The sequence below is a fragment of the Eutrigla gurnardus genome (genome assembly GCF_963514095.1).
Source record: "Eutrigla gurnardus genome assembly, chromosome: 4".
NCBI lineage: Eukaryota > Metazoa > Chordata > Actinopteri > Perciformes > Triglidae > Eutrigla > Eutrigla gurnardus.
The window spans coordinates 20,710,059-20,727,913 of NC_139918.1; the positions used below are offsets into that span (position 1 = coordinate 20,710,059).

Consider the following 17,855-nt stretch of genomic DNA (forward strand, 5'->3'; position numbering starts at 1 on the left):
CTTATAACCCTGTTTTGATCCCATGTTTTGGTAAGGGGATATTTGTAGTGTTAAATAAACATTTTCATAAATCAAGTATATTTGCCCTTATGTTGTCAAAAGTATTAAGAATATAAAAAAAATACATTAAGGTACATTAAGAAGAAAAAAAAATGTGCCAAAAAAATGCGATTAATTTGCGATTAATCGCGAGTTAACTATGGACAAAATGCGATTAATCGCGATTAAAAAAATCAATCTTTTGACAGCCCTAATATATATATATATATATATATATATATATATACTGTATATATACCCAGGTGGCATCGTCCTGTTCTGAAAAGTGAAACCGATGCAAAAGTGCCAACAATTTTCTCTGCTGGCCATCAGGGGGCGACTCCTCTGGTTGCAAAAAGACATCTGTTTGTATGGAAGTCTATGGGGAAATGATTATTATTACCTCAGTAAATATGAGTTTATGCTCTCAATCTCTAGTTACACATCACCTCCAATTCAGCATGATAGTATAATTTCTTAAATTATGGTGCATTTAGAGTCAAATAGATGATAAACCAGGGGATGCTTTAGGGCGTGACTACTTAATTATTGACAGGTCGCTACAGCGGACTCAGGACGCTCCAAATGCAATTGGCTTCTTATACTTAGCTGTCCAAATATGGTCACTTCCATGCACTGGTTGCAAAAATTCCAAGATGGTGAATGGCAAACTCAATGTGACAAAAAAATCTACCGGTAATTATGTCGATATTTGCCTTATTGTAATATTGTATTATATTAACTTTTGTTCAGCTCCTCATAATATAGTTGAGTGATATTAGTGTTTTTGACAGGGTTCACATCCTAATCCCGCTCGTCACTTAGGTTTTTCTCTCTCACACGTGGACCTCTCCCCTGCTGTGAATGTCAAGTGTGAGTTATTGAACATAGTCGGGGGGTAGAGGACTCTCGCTGATCCCGGGCAGCTCCTTCGCCTCTGGCACTCGGCAGGTAAAGCACAACAAGCTCCGGCTCAGTCAGACACCAGGGATTATTTACTTAGACCCTGCTCAGAGTGTCCGACTTAATTTCTCAAACACCCTTCATTTCCCGGTGCCAGTAGCGTTGCAGCCTCCTCGCATGTCAGTCCCAATCACTCCTGCCTCACTTGACCCAGGTTTGTGTTAGAGAGAGAGAGAGAGAGAGAGAGAGAGAGAGAGATTTAAGAGAGCATTTTACATGTTTTTTTCTATTTATGTTCAGCTGTTTTCGTGCCCAAACACAATTTATTATCTTCCACTTTTCAAAAAAAGTCATGGCAGCGGGGACGAGAGGAGATTTGGTAAAAAGCCAGGCAGTATCAAGCCTGGCTCCATGACACCTTTGTTTGCTATTTTTTTCAAAGTAAAAGACTGCTTTAACAAAACAAGCAAATTGCATCCTGTCTATCCAGTGGGTGTTATTTGTCGCCTGCCAGAGCAGCTTTATCTTGCTTTTAAATTGGTCACACAACAACAGCGTCCTCATTGTGCAGTCATGATTGCCATAGGTAACCACATTGTCTGTTAAAGACCTTGAAGCCTATCAGTCGTTCCCTCCACATCTCCACGCGTTTGCTTTGAAATGTTAATTATCAGGTCAGCAGATCTCCTCCGTTGTATTTATTCCACCAAGCTTTTTTTTGTTGTTGTTGTTGCTCCAGGACATTCAGCATTCATCTGGGGGTTGTGGTGTATGTGTGCGGATGTATATATGTATGTGTGCCGGTAATTCTGTGTGTCTACTGCTGGAGTGGCAAATGGCTAATGAATAATGCAGGTTAATAGTGATGTGTTGACAGCTCTGACGGCTGAGAGCTGCCGAGCTGCGTATCGCTGATAATGTGCCATTTCCCTTCTGTGCTCCTTCTCCCTCTTATTAAAACAAATTAGATTTGTTTTTTTTTTTTTTTTGTAATGTCACATCCCCACAGTGTGTGACGGAGAGGTTGTTTGGCCGCCCCAAACTAAAAGCTAAACTACATTCTGCACTTGAGTCCTTAAAGTCTTAAAAACATTTTTCCAGTAGGGGTGTTTGAAACTCTAGCTTAGTTTAGTTAGCTGGTTGGTTTCTAAATTGATACTCAGTGACAATGCTAACATGCTAATGGTTTGCAGATATACTGTTTACCATCTGAGATGCCTGTTCACATTTGTACATTATCACAAAATGAATGTACAACTTACGAGAGCTTCATTTGGTGATGATGGTACAAAATTTGTACCAAAGTTCATGGCAATCCATTCAATAATTGTCAATATATATATTTATATTAATAGATATTTAAGTCAAAATTACACATGAATTAAACCATGTCTCCAACCAGGATCTAACTTATGAAGCCTTTTCAAGTTTCTGCAACTTTCACATTGTCACTTTGCTCTTCAGAGATAATCATAAGCTGCATGACACATTTGACTTGTCAATCAGCAGGATCATTTGGAAGCTGAAGGAAAAACACAGCTGAACTGACAATGATAAGAGCACCACCTACAGAAAGTCATACTTCATTAACGTGAGCACCAAGGACACAGACATCAAGAGTATCATTCACATTACTTGAGTGATCTCTAAAGAGCGTAGAGCGGAAACACCAAAGCCATTATTACTGAGCACCACAGACACGAGACGTACCTCATGACTTTGGCAGAAAGCAGCAGCAGAAAGCACGGCGGTCATGTGGCTGAAGAAGTCCATTATCAGAAAGCTTGTCTCTCAGCGGCGAAGTGACGAGCCGAACTGTCCGCTGCAGCCTCCCCATGCTGTGTTCAAAAGCAGCTCTGATAATCAGAAAATGGAACAATGTGGAATCTACACTGTCTAAATGTTTCTCCAGTGGTACAATGACCCATTTAAAGATGCATGCGTTTGCATAATGCCTGAGGAATACATTCAAGGAGGTCACTGAATGCCAAAAAAGAATGCCCTTGTGATAAATACGATGTCTACACTATGGTCATTTTGTGATAAAAAATGTTGGCATTAAAAAATGCCACCACTCAGCATTATTTCAACACTAAGCGTTTTTAAAACCGAAAAACAAAATCGTCTCTCATCCATTTTTCATGGCCTTACGGGGGTTTCTATTATGGTTTTTATGGGGTATTAAAGATTTTTATTGTGTCATTTTATATGTTTATATGTCTGTCTTGGTATTTAACAATCTTGGGGCATTTTTCGAATCTTCCCGTATTATAGAAGCAAACTAAACCGAATCCAAAAAATCTATGGGTTTTCCTCCTCCCATCCATGTCATCATCCACCACCGTCCCCTGTCCCGCTTTATTAACTCCTATGCTCATACTTGCTCATCATTTTAAATCGTTATTCGTTTGTAATTTTAAAAATGGTCTATGATGTGAACTGCTTGGATTGCAGTTCACATCGTTTTACTATAGTATAACTATCATCCAGACCTGCAGCATTCATTTGTATGCCAGCTGGGAGAAAGGAGTTTTACGGTTAATTATTTCTGAGTCACAACACTGTTTTCCACACAACTGAAATGGAAATGACATATTTTTTAATGGGCTGACTTTCCACTGTTAGAAAGCTTTGTGCCGGGTTTATCAGTGTCATGGTCCGAATCTTTTGCTTTGTGATTTCATTTGTCTGCAGGAGGAAGTTTCAGTGAATTGAAAGCTTAGTTTAGCTGGGATAAAGGTTCGTGTTCATGGCCATGAGGTATCATAAGTATCGGCTGCAGCCGTTTCCTGTACTGGAGGATTATTTAGGACATTAGTTCCAATAGTGGTCGAAAAAGAAATGAGGATGGTCGAGAAATGAAAACAGGATTGGATAGCGAGACATTTTTTTTCTTCTTTTGCACCAAATGACGCTTATTTCTTCCAACTTCCCTGTAATCTCGGCTCTCTGTGGGATTCATGGTTCCCAAACAATGAACCCTAATGGCTTTGACTCCCTGACTTCTCCTCGAGCGCTATTGCATCTTTGTTTATTCGCTGAAATGTCTCGGCAGCTATTAGATGGATTTCCGTGATCATTTGTCTGAACAATCATGTCCCTCTCAGGATGAATTGTAATAACTTTCATTATTTCCTGACCTTTAATTTAGCCACGCCAGGACTGTTTTCCAGTGAATTATTGGACCGTTTCACAGGTGGAAATGATTTGTTTGTTTTATCATTTATTGATTTGTAACTATCATTTATTCTTTTAGTATTTATTCTCCACTTAGATATCAAAGCGTAGAATGTTTTTTTAAACCATTTACATGGCACCTGCCTTCATTCTTTTTATTTGTATATATCTTTATTGACACATTTGACTGTTTTCGTCTTTCACCATTCTAATCTTTCCTCATCATTTGTCTTCTCTCTACTTTAATTTGACCTAAACTTGCTTTTATTTTGGTTTGTTGCTATGTTTGTCCTGTTATTATTATAAATAACTATTGTTTTTACTACCTGTGGTCTTTCATAATCTCTATGCTGTGTCACACTGTGGTGATGCCGCCTTTCCACCCCTCCTCATTATCAGCATCGTGCTGTGCGCTCTGTTTGATTTATACAAGGTCTAAGGCTCCTTGTAGTATTGTGAATCGCTGAAAGGCAGGGGGCCCTCCGGGAGCGGGGGCCACCTGCCATGCAAGGGCACGTTTTATAACCCACTTACTAGGGTGTGTAGATGCATCTCAGTGTGTCTGAAAATGATCAAAGCTTTCTTTTTTTACTCTGAGAGGTCATAAGGACATTATTCTGGTGCTGATGAAAGTATTATACATGTTGTTATTGATTAGCTCGGGGGGTTCCTGCATCACTCACAGGGGGGGGCGAAGTGTGTGCTGCTGTTGTGATGAGCTGATTATCAAACCCGATAAAGCGCCTTTCTTTTCTCACTCATTGAATCTTTTTGCATATTTACCGAAGTGTGGATTTTGACAACATCTTTAACTATTAATACAGACGATCCTAAATGAGAAATGTTACTGAAACGTGAAGTATGACAAGCATATGGTTGTACACCTGAGGGCTGTGCTGCAGGTGCATTTACATTTCAATTTACATTTTTGATCCCTCGCTGAGGCTCTAATCCAGGGCAACCCGCAATAAGATCAGCTTGTTAGAATCCTTTGAATTCTCCGATCAACTGCGAAACGAGGCGCACACATGCAAAGAGTTCAAAGGTTGGAGAAGCGGCATCCTGGAAAATTCATTCGAATGCAAATCCATATTTAAGTAAAAGAGTCTTCTTTGTGTGTTTGCAGGATCCAGTCCGGCTCCTACCTCAGCACCGGCTGGTTCACGCTCATCCTCGCCATGGACATGTGCAAAGAGATCCATATCTACGGCATGATAAATGACACCTACTGCAAGTAAGACGGCAACTATCACCTCCACACATGGATGAAAAATACACCCGTTTCGACACTTTCTTTCTTCCAAAAACTAGTTCACATTCGCGGCAGTGCCGGCCAATCGCAGCCTCCCATAATCACGGACTACCCCGTTGGAATACATTTCCAATTCCTCAGTTTGAGTTTAATGGCTGAATTTCTATGCTGAAATCCATATTGGCTCCTCTGCGCCATGAATACCATTACGTTCTCCTACCGAGAATACCCAGCAGGCTGCAGAGTCTCCACGGATTGGGCTGCAGCACCCAATTGCTCCCGTTCTAAAAGTTTTATTCCTATATAGGGCCTGTCGTCGTCTATCAGCCTCTCGGTTGAGCGATTGCCGTCTGGTTGTGAGGCCATAGGAGGGATGATAAACAAGATGCTGTTGCTCGGGGGCATGGCTGCTCAGTCTCGAGTCCTCTCAGCCCTGATTGACTCGCCCGTCACTCTCGCAGCTCAACCTGAGCCCCCCCAAAGTCAAACGCTTTTACCTAATACACGGTGAGAATCCTGCCTTTCATCCTCCCTGTGTTCCCCGTGCACAGCGGGAGTCAGGATATAAATTCAACCGGCGCTGAGGATTTTATGATTCAGCGAGGCGGTTGAGGGTCGCCGTTCCCTCCCTGCCTGTCTCTCACTTATTTCCTCCCTTTTGCTGCATGAGACAGGGAGACATTGTGTTTCTGAAAGAGCTGATTTAGTGTCACGCAGGTGCCGCCGGTGGACCGGCTGCTCCGGCACAACGGGAAGGAGTTGGAAGTTTTGTGCGACGCCGTTTAAATCCCCGCTCGGCAGATATGCGGTAAAAGAGCTCCAACAGGTGCTGCAAAGAAGGTGAAATTGAATTTATTTGTCGACGCTGGCGTGTGCCACCGCGTGACACCGCGAGGAGAGAAGCGATGAGTCGGTATGAGTATTGCTTTCAGCTGGCAGACGGCCATAGTTGCTTTCTCACCGCAGACCCACCGGTGATAACTGTTTCTCTCCTGTCTCCGTTCATTCTCACGGTGAAATTGTCCCACTAGTCATTTTCTCATAAAGCCGTCGCTCTCTATTAGAAACCAACTGCCGAGCGCTCAATGAGTCTATTCCACCGCTCCGTGTTCACTCCTGTTCTTATCGATTCCTTGTTCTTTTTAATGGTTTGACGCAAACTGTAAACGGAGAGACTCGTCATGAAATTCAGGTGCGAATGGTCCCTACTGTACGTTACTCAGCCTCTTTTCGCATCGACTCAGAATAGGAATGAACTTTGTCGCGATATTTAACAAGTAAGTGGTATTTGTTTGTTGTGGTAATAGAGTCATTTATTAAATACATTTTGTTGCCAACAGCAACTCCTGTTTTGTTTTTTTAATGAGGGGAACCTGCCGAGAGGAGAGTTTTTGCCCGGGGCAGCATCAGTTCAAACTGCTGAACGCCATCCTGAAGGATCTTCAGCATAATTTAATTTGCTTATTATTTCAGGTAATGCTTTTAAAAGCTGTAATTTGCTGACTGGAATGTGACTCTGCACTGAAAACGATATGTCCCAAATTTTGTGTCACAAGCTGAATCATGTTAAAACACTATTATCCATCCATCGGTTATGTGTAAAAGCTTATCCAGTATGTCTATGATCTATAAAAATAAAACACTGACAGGAGGAGAGTCTATACTATTAATCTAATATGTATTATTCATGTATAAAATGTAAATTCCTACAATGGAAGCACTTGAAACTGATTCATACGTGATGTAGGCCCGGTTTGGAATGATAATCGCCCGCGTTACGTCAGCTTTTTGTGCAAATGCATGAGACCACATTCTTCACACGTGTGGAACAAAAACCTCAGTCACCCATTAGGTTTGCCGCCGTCTTGGATTAATGGATTTGAACAGCAGAATTTTTTTTTCTGAATTGTTAAAAGCTTGATGATGTAACTGCAGCCCAGCTCTGCTTTGACCTTCATTGTGATGTCTCGATGCAGTGCTCTGATTAAATGCCATCGATCGGCCGTCACTTGCTGAGCCCAATCAATTAAACAATCACACATTCAATTTTGTGCCTTTTCCTGTGTGAGTCGCTGTACTCCTCGTATACCCTGAAGCTTAATAAGCCTAATATTATACTGTATGTGATGCATCTGTAGTATTCATGTCTCATAGGAACCGTTTATAATGATAAAAAATAGGATCAGAAAGAAATAAAAGGTTTTAATAAACAGGTTGAAATGATCTTTCCTTCCTCCCTTCTCCCCTTTAGGACGGAGGGTTACAGAAAGGTTCCCTATCACTACTACGAGGCGGGCAGCAGGGACGAGTGTGCCGAGTACATGCTCCACGAGAGCGCCCCCTATGGCGGACACCGCTTCATCACCGAGAAGTCCGTGTTCGCCAAGTGGGCCAAGACTCACGCCATCAAGTTCTTCAACCCACCGTGGCAGCTGTCGTGACCCTGGCTGAACCGACATAGGAATGCTACACCATCGTCATCATCGCCGCCGTCGTCTGGGGAACAGCTGGGTCGCTACGCCGACAGAGAGCGCGTTCCGTAATGTGCACGGACATCCATTTTGGCACAAATTCCACTTCATATCCATTGGGGGGGAAAAAAAGGTTGGTTGATGGCTGTTTGTCAGGTAGAAGGGTTTGTTTGTTTGTTCTTTTATTGACGGCCACGCAAACAGACAGACTTCCTCTTTAAGGTTCGACCAACCCCAACAGCAAAAACATATCTCTCGCTTCTTGAAAGTCTTTTTTTTCCTCTCTCTCTCTCTCTGCTGAAAGTGCACAGCATGCTGCTCTTCACTGACTAATCGATCCATTCGCTGCTCTGTGAGTTTAGCAAAGGATGGCTCGAAGACTAACATTAATAAAAAAAGGGGGGGAGAAAACAACAGGAAGAAGTACAAACTATCTGTCAGCATTCAGTGACCTCAGCGGCTCACATGTCTGCAGGCGCTTTACATCTCAAAAGGCTGAATTAAATTGTTTTTCTGGATTGCAGCGGCGGAAGAGCTCAGCTGCTGCGGAGAAGAGTCCCGTTGCCATGGATGCCTGACTAGCTCGCCTACTCTGTTTCCTCTAGGCGTCCGTCTTCTCCTGTCAGTCTGTAATTAATCTAGAAGGAGTATTCAGGCCTTCATCTCTGACCCCGGGATTATCGAGGGGCAGGTCTGCTCCGGCAAACAAGGTCGTTTAAAAGAGAAAAAGAGATGTTCAGTATTGTTGTTACGCTTGATTGTCACGCTGTAAACTCACACAACTTAAAGATGTCAGCTTTTTTTGTTTTTGCTTTTTTGCAATGCTGCGAAATTGAATTGAATATACGCGGCTCGAGTTCCGCGGGTCGCTCCTTTACTCGGCAGAGATAAGGTGTGCCAACGTGGGCATCGCAGCACACGGAAGCCATGTGCAATTAGAAACCCTCATACGTACGGAAGGAGCGACATCATTTGTGACCCCGCAGAGGGGAGAGATTGATGTGTGCAGTGAAACCATTTGATGTTAATTGCGTTCTATTAGGTTTTTTTTGTGTGCCTGTGCTAGACTCCTCGGTTCATTGTCGAGCGACAGTGGAAGATGATCTCTCTCTCTCTCTCTCTCTCTCTCTGTTTCCTCATCCAGCTTTGTGCCTCTTTTGTGTACAGTATCACTGCGAGAACACGTCTTGCCATTTGTCTTTGAACGCAGCTCGCGCGTCTCCCGGTTCTCGGGTCATTACATTTGAATGAATCTGTTCCAGGACGGTGAAGAATAATCAGCGAAGTGCTGAGGTGTGTAGGTTCGGCCGTGACCGTGACTCCCCCTCCTTCCTCGGGGCTGTGATTAGTGTCCCGGTCAAAGCCGCGGCCCAGAGGGGAGGACTGGAAGGATTCAAAGACTTCTAATTTAGGCGTCTTGATGCACTCTGACGACTGTAATATACTGCAGCCCCCCCCCCCCCCCCCCCCCCCACTGCAGAGCACTGTTAAGCATCACACGTAGGCACTCCGTCTGGGTTATGGGATTTGGTGATTTCCAGGTCAAAAAAGCGTGGAGGTTTGCGACTGGCAGGTGTTTGGATGTCATGGCAGGGACATGCCTTCTGTCGAGGTAGAGCGGTGAGGATTTAGAAGCCAATTGCAGTATTTTTTTAAGACAAATTCTGTTTGAATTTCACTACTTTTATGGCATTTTTCAGGCATTTATCCCTCAGAATACGAAGGCATAGAATGTAGAACTTCATGTTGCCAAGGAACATTTTAATTGGACAGTTAATTGAAAAGATAAAGCATGAACAATTTTAAATTAAAGAGTACCCTCTGGGATTTTTGACCTCATGCCTTTTCTAAAATTCTGGCTACAGAACTACTTTTCAACAACTTTCAAATGACTCTGATTCATGAAAACTAAAAAGTTCCCTTCCATTGCACTATTTTCTTCCTATTTAGAAACTGCTCCTCTAAACAGGGTCTAAATTAACTTCCTGGCCCCATGAAAGCACTTTGGAGTTTGCTGTGCTGTGACTGATTGGTCAGATCCCCCGGTGGCTCCTACTTGTGTACAATATTCATTCACAGCAACGCAAGGAAACTGTAGCCACTAGTATCTTGTAGCGTTTTCAGGTCTCCTATCCATATCTTACTTGCAACATCTATACAAAATTAATTAACTGTTAACAAAAAGAAATGACTTTGCTATTGCTGTTGTTAAAGTCATAATTTGTTAATCCTCACTGTTCTTCACTTGCAGTGGAAACACTAAGAGAAATGTGTAGTTCAGTTTCACATTTTGGTCCTAATCATAACGGCTACTGAGCTCAGATGTCAGCTGATCCATCTCCGTAACAACTGAGCAAACTCCTTCGACTAAAGAACTGGATCGTGTAACACGGTCAAAGCTCCAGAAAAGGCTAATATCTGGATTGTTTTGTCCTGAAAACAATCCAAAGCCCTTCTCTCTGGGTTATTGTGTGTCGACCGCACGTTTAGGAAAACATGTTGCAAGCAACACGCGAAAGAAAATCTGCTCCGTCTCTGTTTTCCCAGACGGATTAAGGGTACCGGAGTACTTACAAAGAATGACCTACAACTCAAAACTCATTGTAAGTCCACCTAGCTGACAAGAGCATCAGCAAAAATGTAAAAACACCGTACTTTAAATTCCACCCGGTGTAGCTCAGCGTATAAGAGATGACCGCAACACAGACGGGGTCATGATTCAGATTTCCTCTGGGACGGCGCGTGGCGGAGAGGAATGCGGTGTCCCGGCACCGAGAGGAGCCAAGGATCAAAGAGCCCGCCGCGTCATGTATGTAAAGCAGAAACGTCGCTTTGTGCGGGGATTTGCCTGAAGATCAGACCTGGGCCTGAGGAAAAAGTTAGAAATTATAGATCTTTCCCTGCGGGAGAACAGCCTGCGATCCTGGATTCATACGGCATGCCGTGCATGTTACATGATTAACGTGCATCTTTCATACGTTTCCACTCAGCCTGTGTTTGTGCAGTCATGCGGAAGCTCTCCACCGATCGGCTGTTCAGTATATCCACCGTAAAATGTAAAGCAGTTCACACCAAGATTTTTAAATTCTGTTTATTATCAGATCTTTTTTTTTTTTAGCTTCTTCATGGTGCATTGTTTGCTTTGTGCTTTTTAGTTCGATGCAGTGGTTCGTATGCAGCGTTTTCTTATTTTCTTTCTGCTGCAGGTCGCGTGTTGCCAACCTTTTCTGCTGCTTCAGGCTGTGCTCTCGGTTATTTACTAATCAACAAACACTCCATTGTTCTCAGGCTGAACACACTGGAAGAATACCCCACAGATGTATTATACAGGGTATTATGGAGAATACGCCCTTTTGGCTCCCATCAATCATCTGTGGCTCACTGGAAGAGGACTGGAGACGCATTGGATGTGAATGATAACGCTATTCTTAGACGTGTGAGCATACTGGGAGGCCAAATATACTTTTCATTTTCAGGGATAAAGGAAGAGTTTGACAAGATGAGGAGTTCACTGATGCCACTCTTATGTCTGTGCAGTACGTTTGAAGGTACAGCCAGCAGCTGGTTAGCTTAGCTGAGAGCACTGAAAACAGGGGAACAGCTAGCCTCTGTGCAAAGTAATAAATTCCACCTCCAAGCGCCTCTTAAGCATGTTGTATCCCGTTTGTTAAATGCGTATTAAAAAAGACGTGAACAAACAACAATTTGTGGATTTACAGTTGGTTATTTGCCAGACTGTTTCTTGGCTCCGAGCAGAGACTGCAGGAAGTGGGAGCTTCTGGTTCAGCCACTTCTGTAACTCAATGCAATCTCTCATTTAGGGCATCTTTCATCTGGGAAAATGCATGTTCCTCCTGTTTACTTTCCATATTAGAGAACAAAACTCTAAAAGGAGTTGAAAGGTTTATGATTTTATCAAAGTTAAACAACTTTGTCAGCACGGAGAAAACTACAGCTCCCAGTCAAATGAAGGTACTTATATTGTATCTTGGTTTCATATCAATAAACGTACCAACATGGGAAATCATTATGGTTAAAACACTACCATCATTATCTAGACGTATGAATCATGCCAGGAAACACTTCCAAGGCTGGAGTCTTAGTTGAAATGTCCATGGTGTTTCACTCCGGAAAGTTCTGGTTTCACTTCCGTTCTATTAACTCCCCATAAAAACCTAGTGAGCCTTATTTGGATAGAGCGGGGCTAGCTGTTTCCCCTGATTCCTGTCTTATTCTATATAACGCTGCAAATTTCCCAAAATAACTTTTTTTTCCCCCTGAATTCTTTTAGATTTCGGATTATGGCTCTTTTGTTTTCATCCACAAAGTGAAGTTTGTTTTAAAACGGATCGATCAATCCTCTCATACCTAGCAGACTTTTCTCTTTCTACCCCGCTGTATAAATGCAAAACAGTATCAAAAACACAAAAAAATGTACTTATCTTCAGCTACTTGGCAACATAAGTGGCAGTGGAATGAGCTCGATTGTACAGTATTTGTTTCATGCAAAGTTGAAAAGCAAATTGAAGGTTCTTTCCCTTAAAAGAAAGCTTGATTTTACATTTAGATTTTTTTTTTTTTTTTTTAACACCTCAGTCTGGAGGTCTGTGAAACAAAAGATGTGACTTTCATTATTCCTCACCGTTTTTGAAAACGCTGTCGTTATTTTTGACTTTTTCCTTTTGAGATAATTGCCGCGTTCAGACTTGAAAGATTGTCTAACCTCTTTGGTCTGTAGCATTTTTCCCTCCTGACTGTCGTACTTGTTGCCATTTTCTAAAATGCCTCAAGTGCTTTCTTACAATGAAAAAAATTCCATTTATTTTCTCTCTCCCCATGTGCACGTCTCACAATAATTTATTTTTCTGTGTCGTGAAGCACTTTCCCTCCTTTTTTTTAAATTTTCAGGTCAAGTGTCCTTGTGAAATGTGTAACTTTGTGTTTGTGCTGAGTTACATAGAATGTAATATAACACCAAGGTTGTTATAATGAAGGTTGTTTCTGCTAACACAGCTAACACACTCGTTTCTCGTTGTGGTAACATCAAAATGCTGCATGGAGAATTGCAGGTTATTGAAATGTACATTTCGTTTAAAAAAAAAAAAAGTATGTATTATTCTGTCATTTGCTGTCTACATGATAGCTGGATTAGATATATTGTGAATGTTCTTATTTTTACCGTGTCCTCTTTGTCTTTTCTTCTCTGTGGGGATTTAAAAAGAAAACCCTTAACACTCTGTTATATGAATAAAGTCTCTTTTTAAATGAAACGAGCATCATCAGAATGTGAGAAACCTGCTGAGAATGTGTTCGTGTCGTACGAATGGAGCTCGAGCTGAGCTGTCGTCTCAAATCTGGCGTCTCGTGAGATTTTTTTTTTTGAAAATGTCAGCGGAGGAGCAAAGATGTGCTGAGTTCAGGCAGGTTTCGGGGCGCTTTTGGTGAGCGTGAGAGTTTTTTATGTAACCTCTGCATAAATAAAGAACGCAAGTTTGAAATAATAATGCTCACATTCATGTTTTTTATGCTACAGTTATGAATAAAGCATCAACATAAAAAATTAAAGAGACGGACTAAAACGAGGATTGTCCGAAGCAAAGCGAGAGACTGGGATGTCCTCATGATCCATGGCACCAATCCATGGCTTTTAGTTGGAAATACGGTCCTGTTAAAAAACTTTAAATTAAACCACAATCTCAACCCAACCTTTACCAAAAGGTTGGGTGACATAAACCTTATGTAACAAGGTGAATTTAAGTCCCCTGTGTCAAAATCTTGCACTCTGTCTCTGGTCTGTTATTATATTTTCTTCAAATATATCAGGAAAACCCATTTAATGCTCCAAAAGTGTATTTAAACTATTCAGCAGTGAGATTCGGTCGTCTCCGAGCTCACACACTTGACAAGAAGGAGACGTTTTTTTTCAAAGGCTGAAAATCACTGCTGATGATTAGTAAACTGACTTTTATGTGCAAATATGTCCGCTCTCGTTTCGAAAAACACTACTAACTGTCGCCTTTTTTTCCCCCCGAGATGATGACAAGTCTTGCACTTTGCGGTATTTATCAAAAATGTTCCACATCGCAGCACAAATTAAGCTCGGCTGATAAAACCCTCCTTTTTGGCTTTAGTTCAATTCATTGACTGTTTGAGTTGCTTTCTGCCAGAGCAACGTCGTCTCCAACCCTGGAGTCAGTTAGAGCAGCGGAGTCACGCCACTCTGAACATTCTTCTGCTTCATTCGGCTCTCAGAAGAAAGAAAATTGCGTTCATTGTATCTTATAAGATAATAAATTCAAGGTGACTACGCCTCGGCGACTAAACCATTGCAGCGTATCCAGAACGCTGCAGCACGCCTTGTCTTCAATCTACCCAAATTCTCCCATGTGACCCCCCCCTCCTCCGTGACCTCCACTGGCTCCCCATTGCATCCAATTCAAGACGATGACACTGGCCTTCAAGTCCATCAATGGAACGGCACCTACCTTAAAACACTGACAATAAAAATATGCAAGAATATTCTACGTCGTTATGTACAATATAACTGTTTTTAAACGTTTTTAAATGAAGAGCTGTAGATGGTTTGCTGCAAAATACCGTCCCAAGAAATCTGCTAAAGTATAAAGTAGTTAATAATAGCTGTGAGCCCGGCCGGTTGGACTTCCCAGTGTGAGCAATGGCAGTAAAGGACAAGGTGTAATTTGCACAAGCAGAGAAACTAATGAGCCATCAGGTAAATGGAAAATACAACACTACGTTTTCAGTGCCTTAGCTTGAAGGGAGAGAAACAATCCACCCGTTTTCCACTTCACTTACCTCGACTGTTTAAGACCCCAATTAAATTCCTGCCGGACCCCCATATTTACTCTGAATTTCTTTTTTCTTTTTTTTTTTCTCCATTTTTGTTGTTGTTTTTCTGGCAGCTGGCATACGTTAGTGCTTTCTGTTATGTAACTGAGCAAGGTCAACGAGACAACTGGAATCTTTTCAATTCACTGTTTGCAGATTTGTTCTTGCAGAGTGTACGACCTCTGGAACATATTTGCAGGAGGATCTGCTCTCCAGGGCCAGATGGTGCTACAATATGTGGCGTACACTCGTCGTTCAGGGACACTGGCGGTAGTAATGACAAAAACGTAACGAAAGGAGGGTAGTCGAAGTTAGATGAAGGAATCTTCTGCTTTCTATAGACCAATACTCTCCTGTTTGAAGCACACTCATAGTTTACAGACGTATGGGGCTTTTTTCAGAGCTGGTGGTTATATAGTGAACAAATAAGCCCAATTGCATCATAAATGTATCACATTAACATTTACATTGAGCAGACGGTTTTGTGCAAAGCGACTTACAATAAGTATTTGTTGAAAGAAAAACCACATATATAATAAATTCTTCTTATACATCTGTACAAATCAAGCTTACATCACATGACAGGTCGTACCCTGAAAGTTTTTTTTTTTTAATAATCAACAAATCTAATTATATCTGTTTTTACATTGAATTTGCTCCAATCTGCTCTTTTAAATGAAACCACGTCTCACATCTCCCTCATGTTTTTACCGATCTGTTGAGCTCACGACCAATTTAATTTTTGTTGACAGACGCGGCCAATTAGTCAGGTGTGTTCGGGATTCATCATATCACCTTCCCCCGGAGCAGCGGTCTGCAGAGCTGTGTGCTGCGAGGCTCAGACAACATGTTTGTTTGGTTGTTTGCGCATTTCAATGTTTGCCTCCCTGTTTTCCGCTCATTTGCATCTTTCATGAGCACTGTGGACTAAAAAAAAAAAAAAATGGCCGCTGACATCATGTATTATGGACTCGGAGGGCCCTTGCCTTGCTGCATCCTTTTAATTGGTGTAATTCATTGTTTTCATAGTCGACCGGTCCAGAAATTGTGTCTGCAGCAGAAATAAATGAGAGGGTTGTTGCAGGAGTGAGAAGCCAGTCCTATTTTTCTTCCCCCCCGTTTCCTAACCCTTTAAATTATCCACAGCGTTGTAAAAGTGGGCGAAAGCTGGAGGAGTGCATTGTGTTTTAATTAATTCCATGCAGGCTTTTTAAAAGCTCTTTAACAATATATCCCCACAGTCACTCTGGTGTCTCATTAATGACTTGCATGGAGCAGACGTCACTTTGATCGGCACGATTTTACACCCACCTCCCTAAAGAAATATGAGTGCTACACTAATTGCCTCATGTTTATATTGATTACATCCACCTCCTCCAGTAGTCGCTCATCCCCCCCCCCCCCCCCACCCCATCTTCAGTTTCCTGGAGCATATCGAGCCTGTCAAACGTCGGGAGCGTTCGATGGATAAAGTGTATGGGCTGGCACTAAATGTCAACAATTTTCAGATTATCTGAGGCAACAGAAAACATTCGACTGTGACTAATGAGCAGCTGTATCTCTAACAAAACAAATCCTCCGTATGGCCGTGGATACCTACGAAATCCACGACAATGTAAGCGCTTCAATAGCGTGAAATACGTGTTTTGCATGGACTTGAGTGGGATTGTGTAATATATATATATATATATATATATATATACACGACCACAAGCTAAATAATGTCTCTGTTAATGTCCCTGTTTACAACCATCTCATCCCATCCTTTCACCCACCTTGATGTAATCAAAGTTTATAACATCCTACATTTCCTGTGGGCCTGAATAGAATTGGATTGCTCTAAAAGGTCTTATCTCTGGAAAGCCTCCCTTCGCTCATCACAATCAATCACTCCTTTCTGATGCCTATTTATATTCTCCCGAATACATCTGCCACAGTGTTTTCTTTATTTATTTGCACTTTTATGCTGATGACATCCTGGTTTGTGTGACAGCCAACAGAAGTGATTGAGTGATCTGTCAAATACACCGCCGGCGGGGGGGGAGGTGCATGAGGATCAAGGGAGCGCGCTCGATGACTCGAGAGTTTCCCTGGAAACAAACGCTGCTTCACAATAAAACGGATCCCAGTGGGAGCTTCCCAGTACAACCACCCCCCAAGTCCTCAAGTGTTATATCTTGGTGGAGTGAAAGGACGCTGGGCCGTAGAGGCAGAGGAGGTTGCTCCTCTATTTTTGAGATTGGTTGCTATTGGTTACTATTGTGCTAGCAAATGTAACAGTTAGCTTGTTGAAACAGCCCTGAGGGACCTCTGCAGGACTCGTATCGGGATCCAGTCTCAGGTGGGCAGTATGCAATGTAGTCGGCCCATTTTTGTGTTGTTTTGCTGCTTCTTAAACTCAAAACTTGAGTGTCTGTCAAGGTTTTGGAAGCATCCCGTGACTTGTATAGTTTGTGTGCACACCTGCTCCTTCATGCAAGCCATGGCTGCTCCCTTTCAGGGTCGGTCCGGTCTTATTTTCCTATCGTTAATAACATCAAAATAAATTCACTAAATCGCAGGCAACGATATGTTGCTAGAAATTTATAAATGGTTATTGCATATGCGAAGCTAATGCATGTTGTCTTAATCAATCCTGACATTTCTTTTTCTTGTGTCTTTTTTTTATTGAATTATTGATTTTATAAAGCCTCTCTCACCCAAACAAATCTGAATCAACCCTCTACCAATGCAGCAGCAGCTTCTTCTTCTTCTTCTTCTTCTTCTTCTTCTTCTTCTTCTTCTTCTTCTTCTTCTTCTTCTTCTTCTTCTTCTTCTTCTTCTTCTTCTTCTTCTTCTTCTTCTTCTTCTTCTTCTTCTTCTTCTTCTTCTTCTTCTTCTTCTTCTTCTTCTTCTTCTTCTTCTTCTTCTTCTTCTTCTTCTTCTTCTTCATCGTGGCATTAAGTCCTTTCTCACTGCAGCTCATGCTTCAGCATATTCTGTCTCATTATTTTGCTGTCTGAAAGCTACCGTCTCCAACTTAATCATTGCTGTTGCTCCAGTGATCCATTCTTTCCGAGTAGTTGTATTAAAGCCATCCGGTTTTCCATCTTTTGAATCTCCCGTTAGACATGATTGGGCTGTGAGTAGAAAGCCTATTCCCCAACTATTTGTGTGGATCATCA

General features: G+C 41.9%; 1 protein-coding gene across 1 annotated transcript in view; it reads left to right on the top strand.

Moving 5' to 3' along the window:
- st6galnac3 (ST6 (alpha-N-acetyl-neuraminyl-2,3-beta-galactosyl-1,3)-N-acetylgalactosaminide alpha-2,6-sialyltransferase 3) overlaps positions 1-8,072 on the top strand; it is a 55,031-nt gene extending 46,959 nt beyond the window's left edge. Inside the window, exons 4-5 of the mRNA XM_084007654.1 lie at positions 5,246-5,353; positions 7,623-8,072. Coding sequence (XP_083863780.1) covers positions 5,246-5,353; positions 7,623-7,812 — 298 coding nt within the window. The 3' untranslated portion in view covers positions 7,813-8,072. The remainder of the gene's footprint in view (positions 1-5,245; positions 5,354-7,622) is intronic.
- The last annotated feature ends 9,783 nt before the right edge of the window (positions 8,073-17,855 follow it).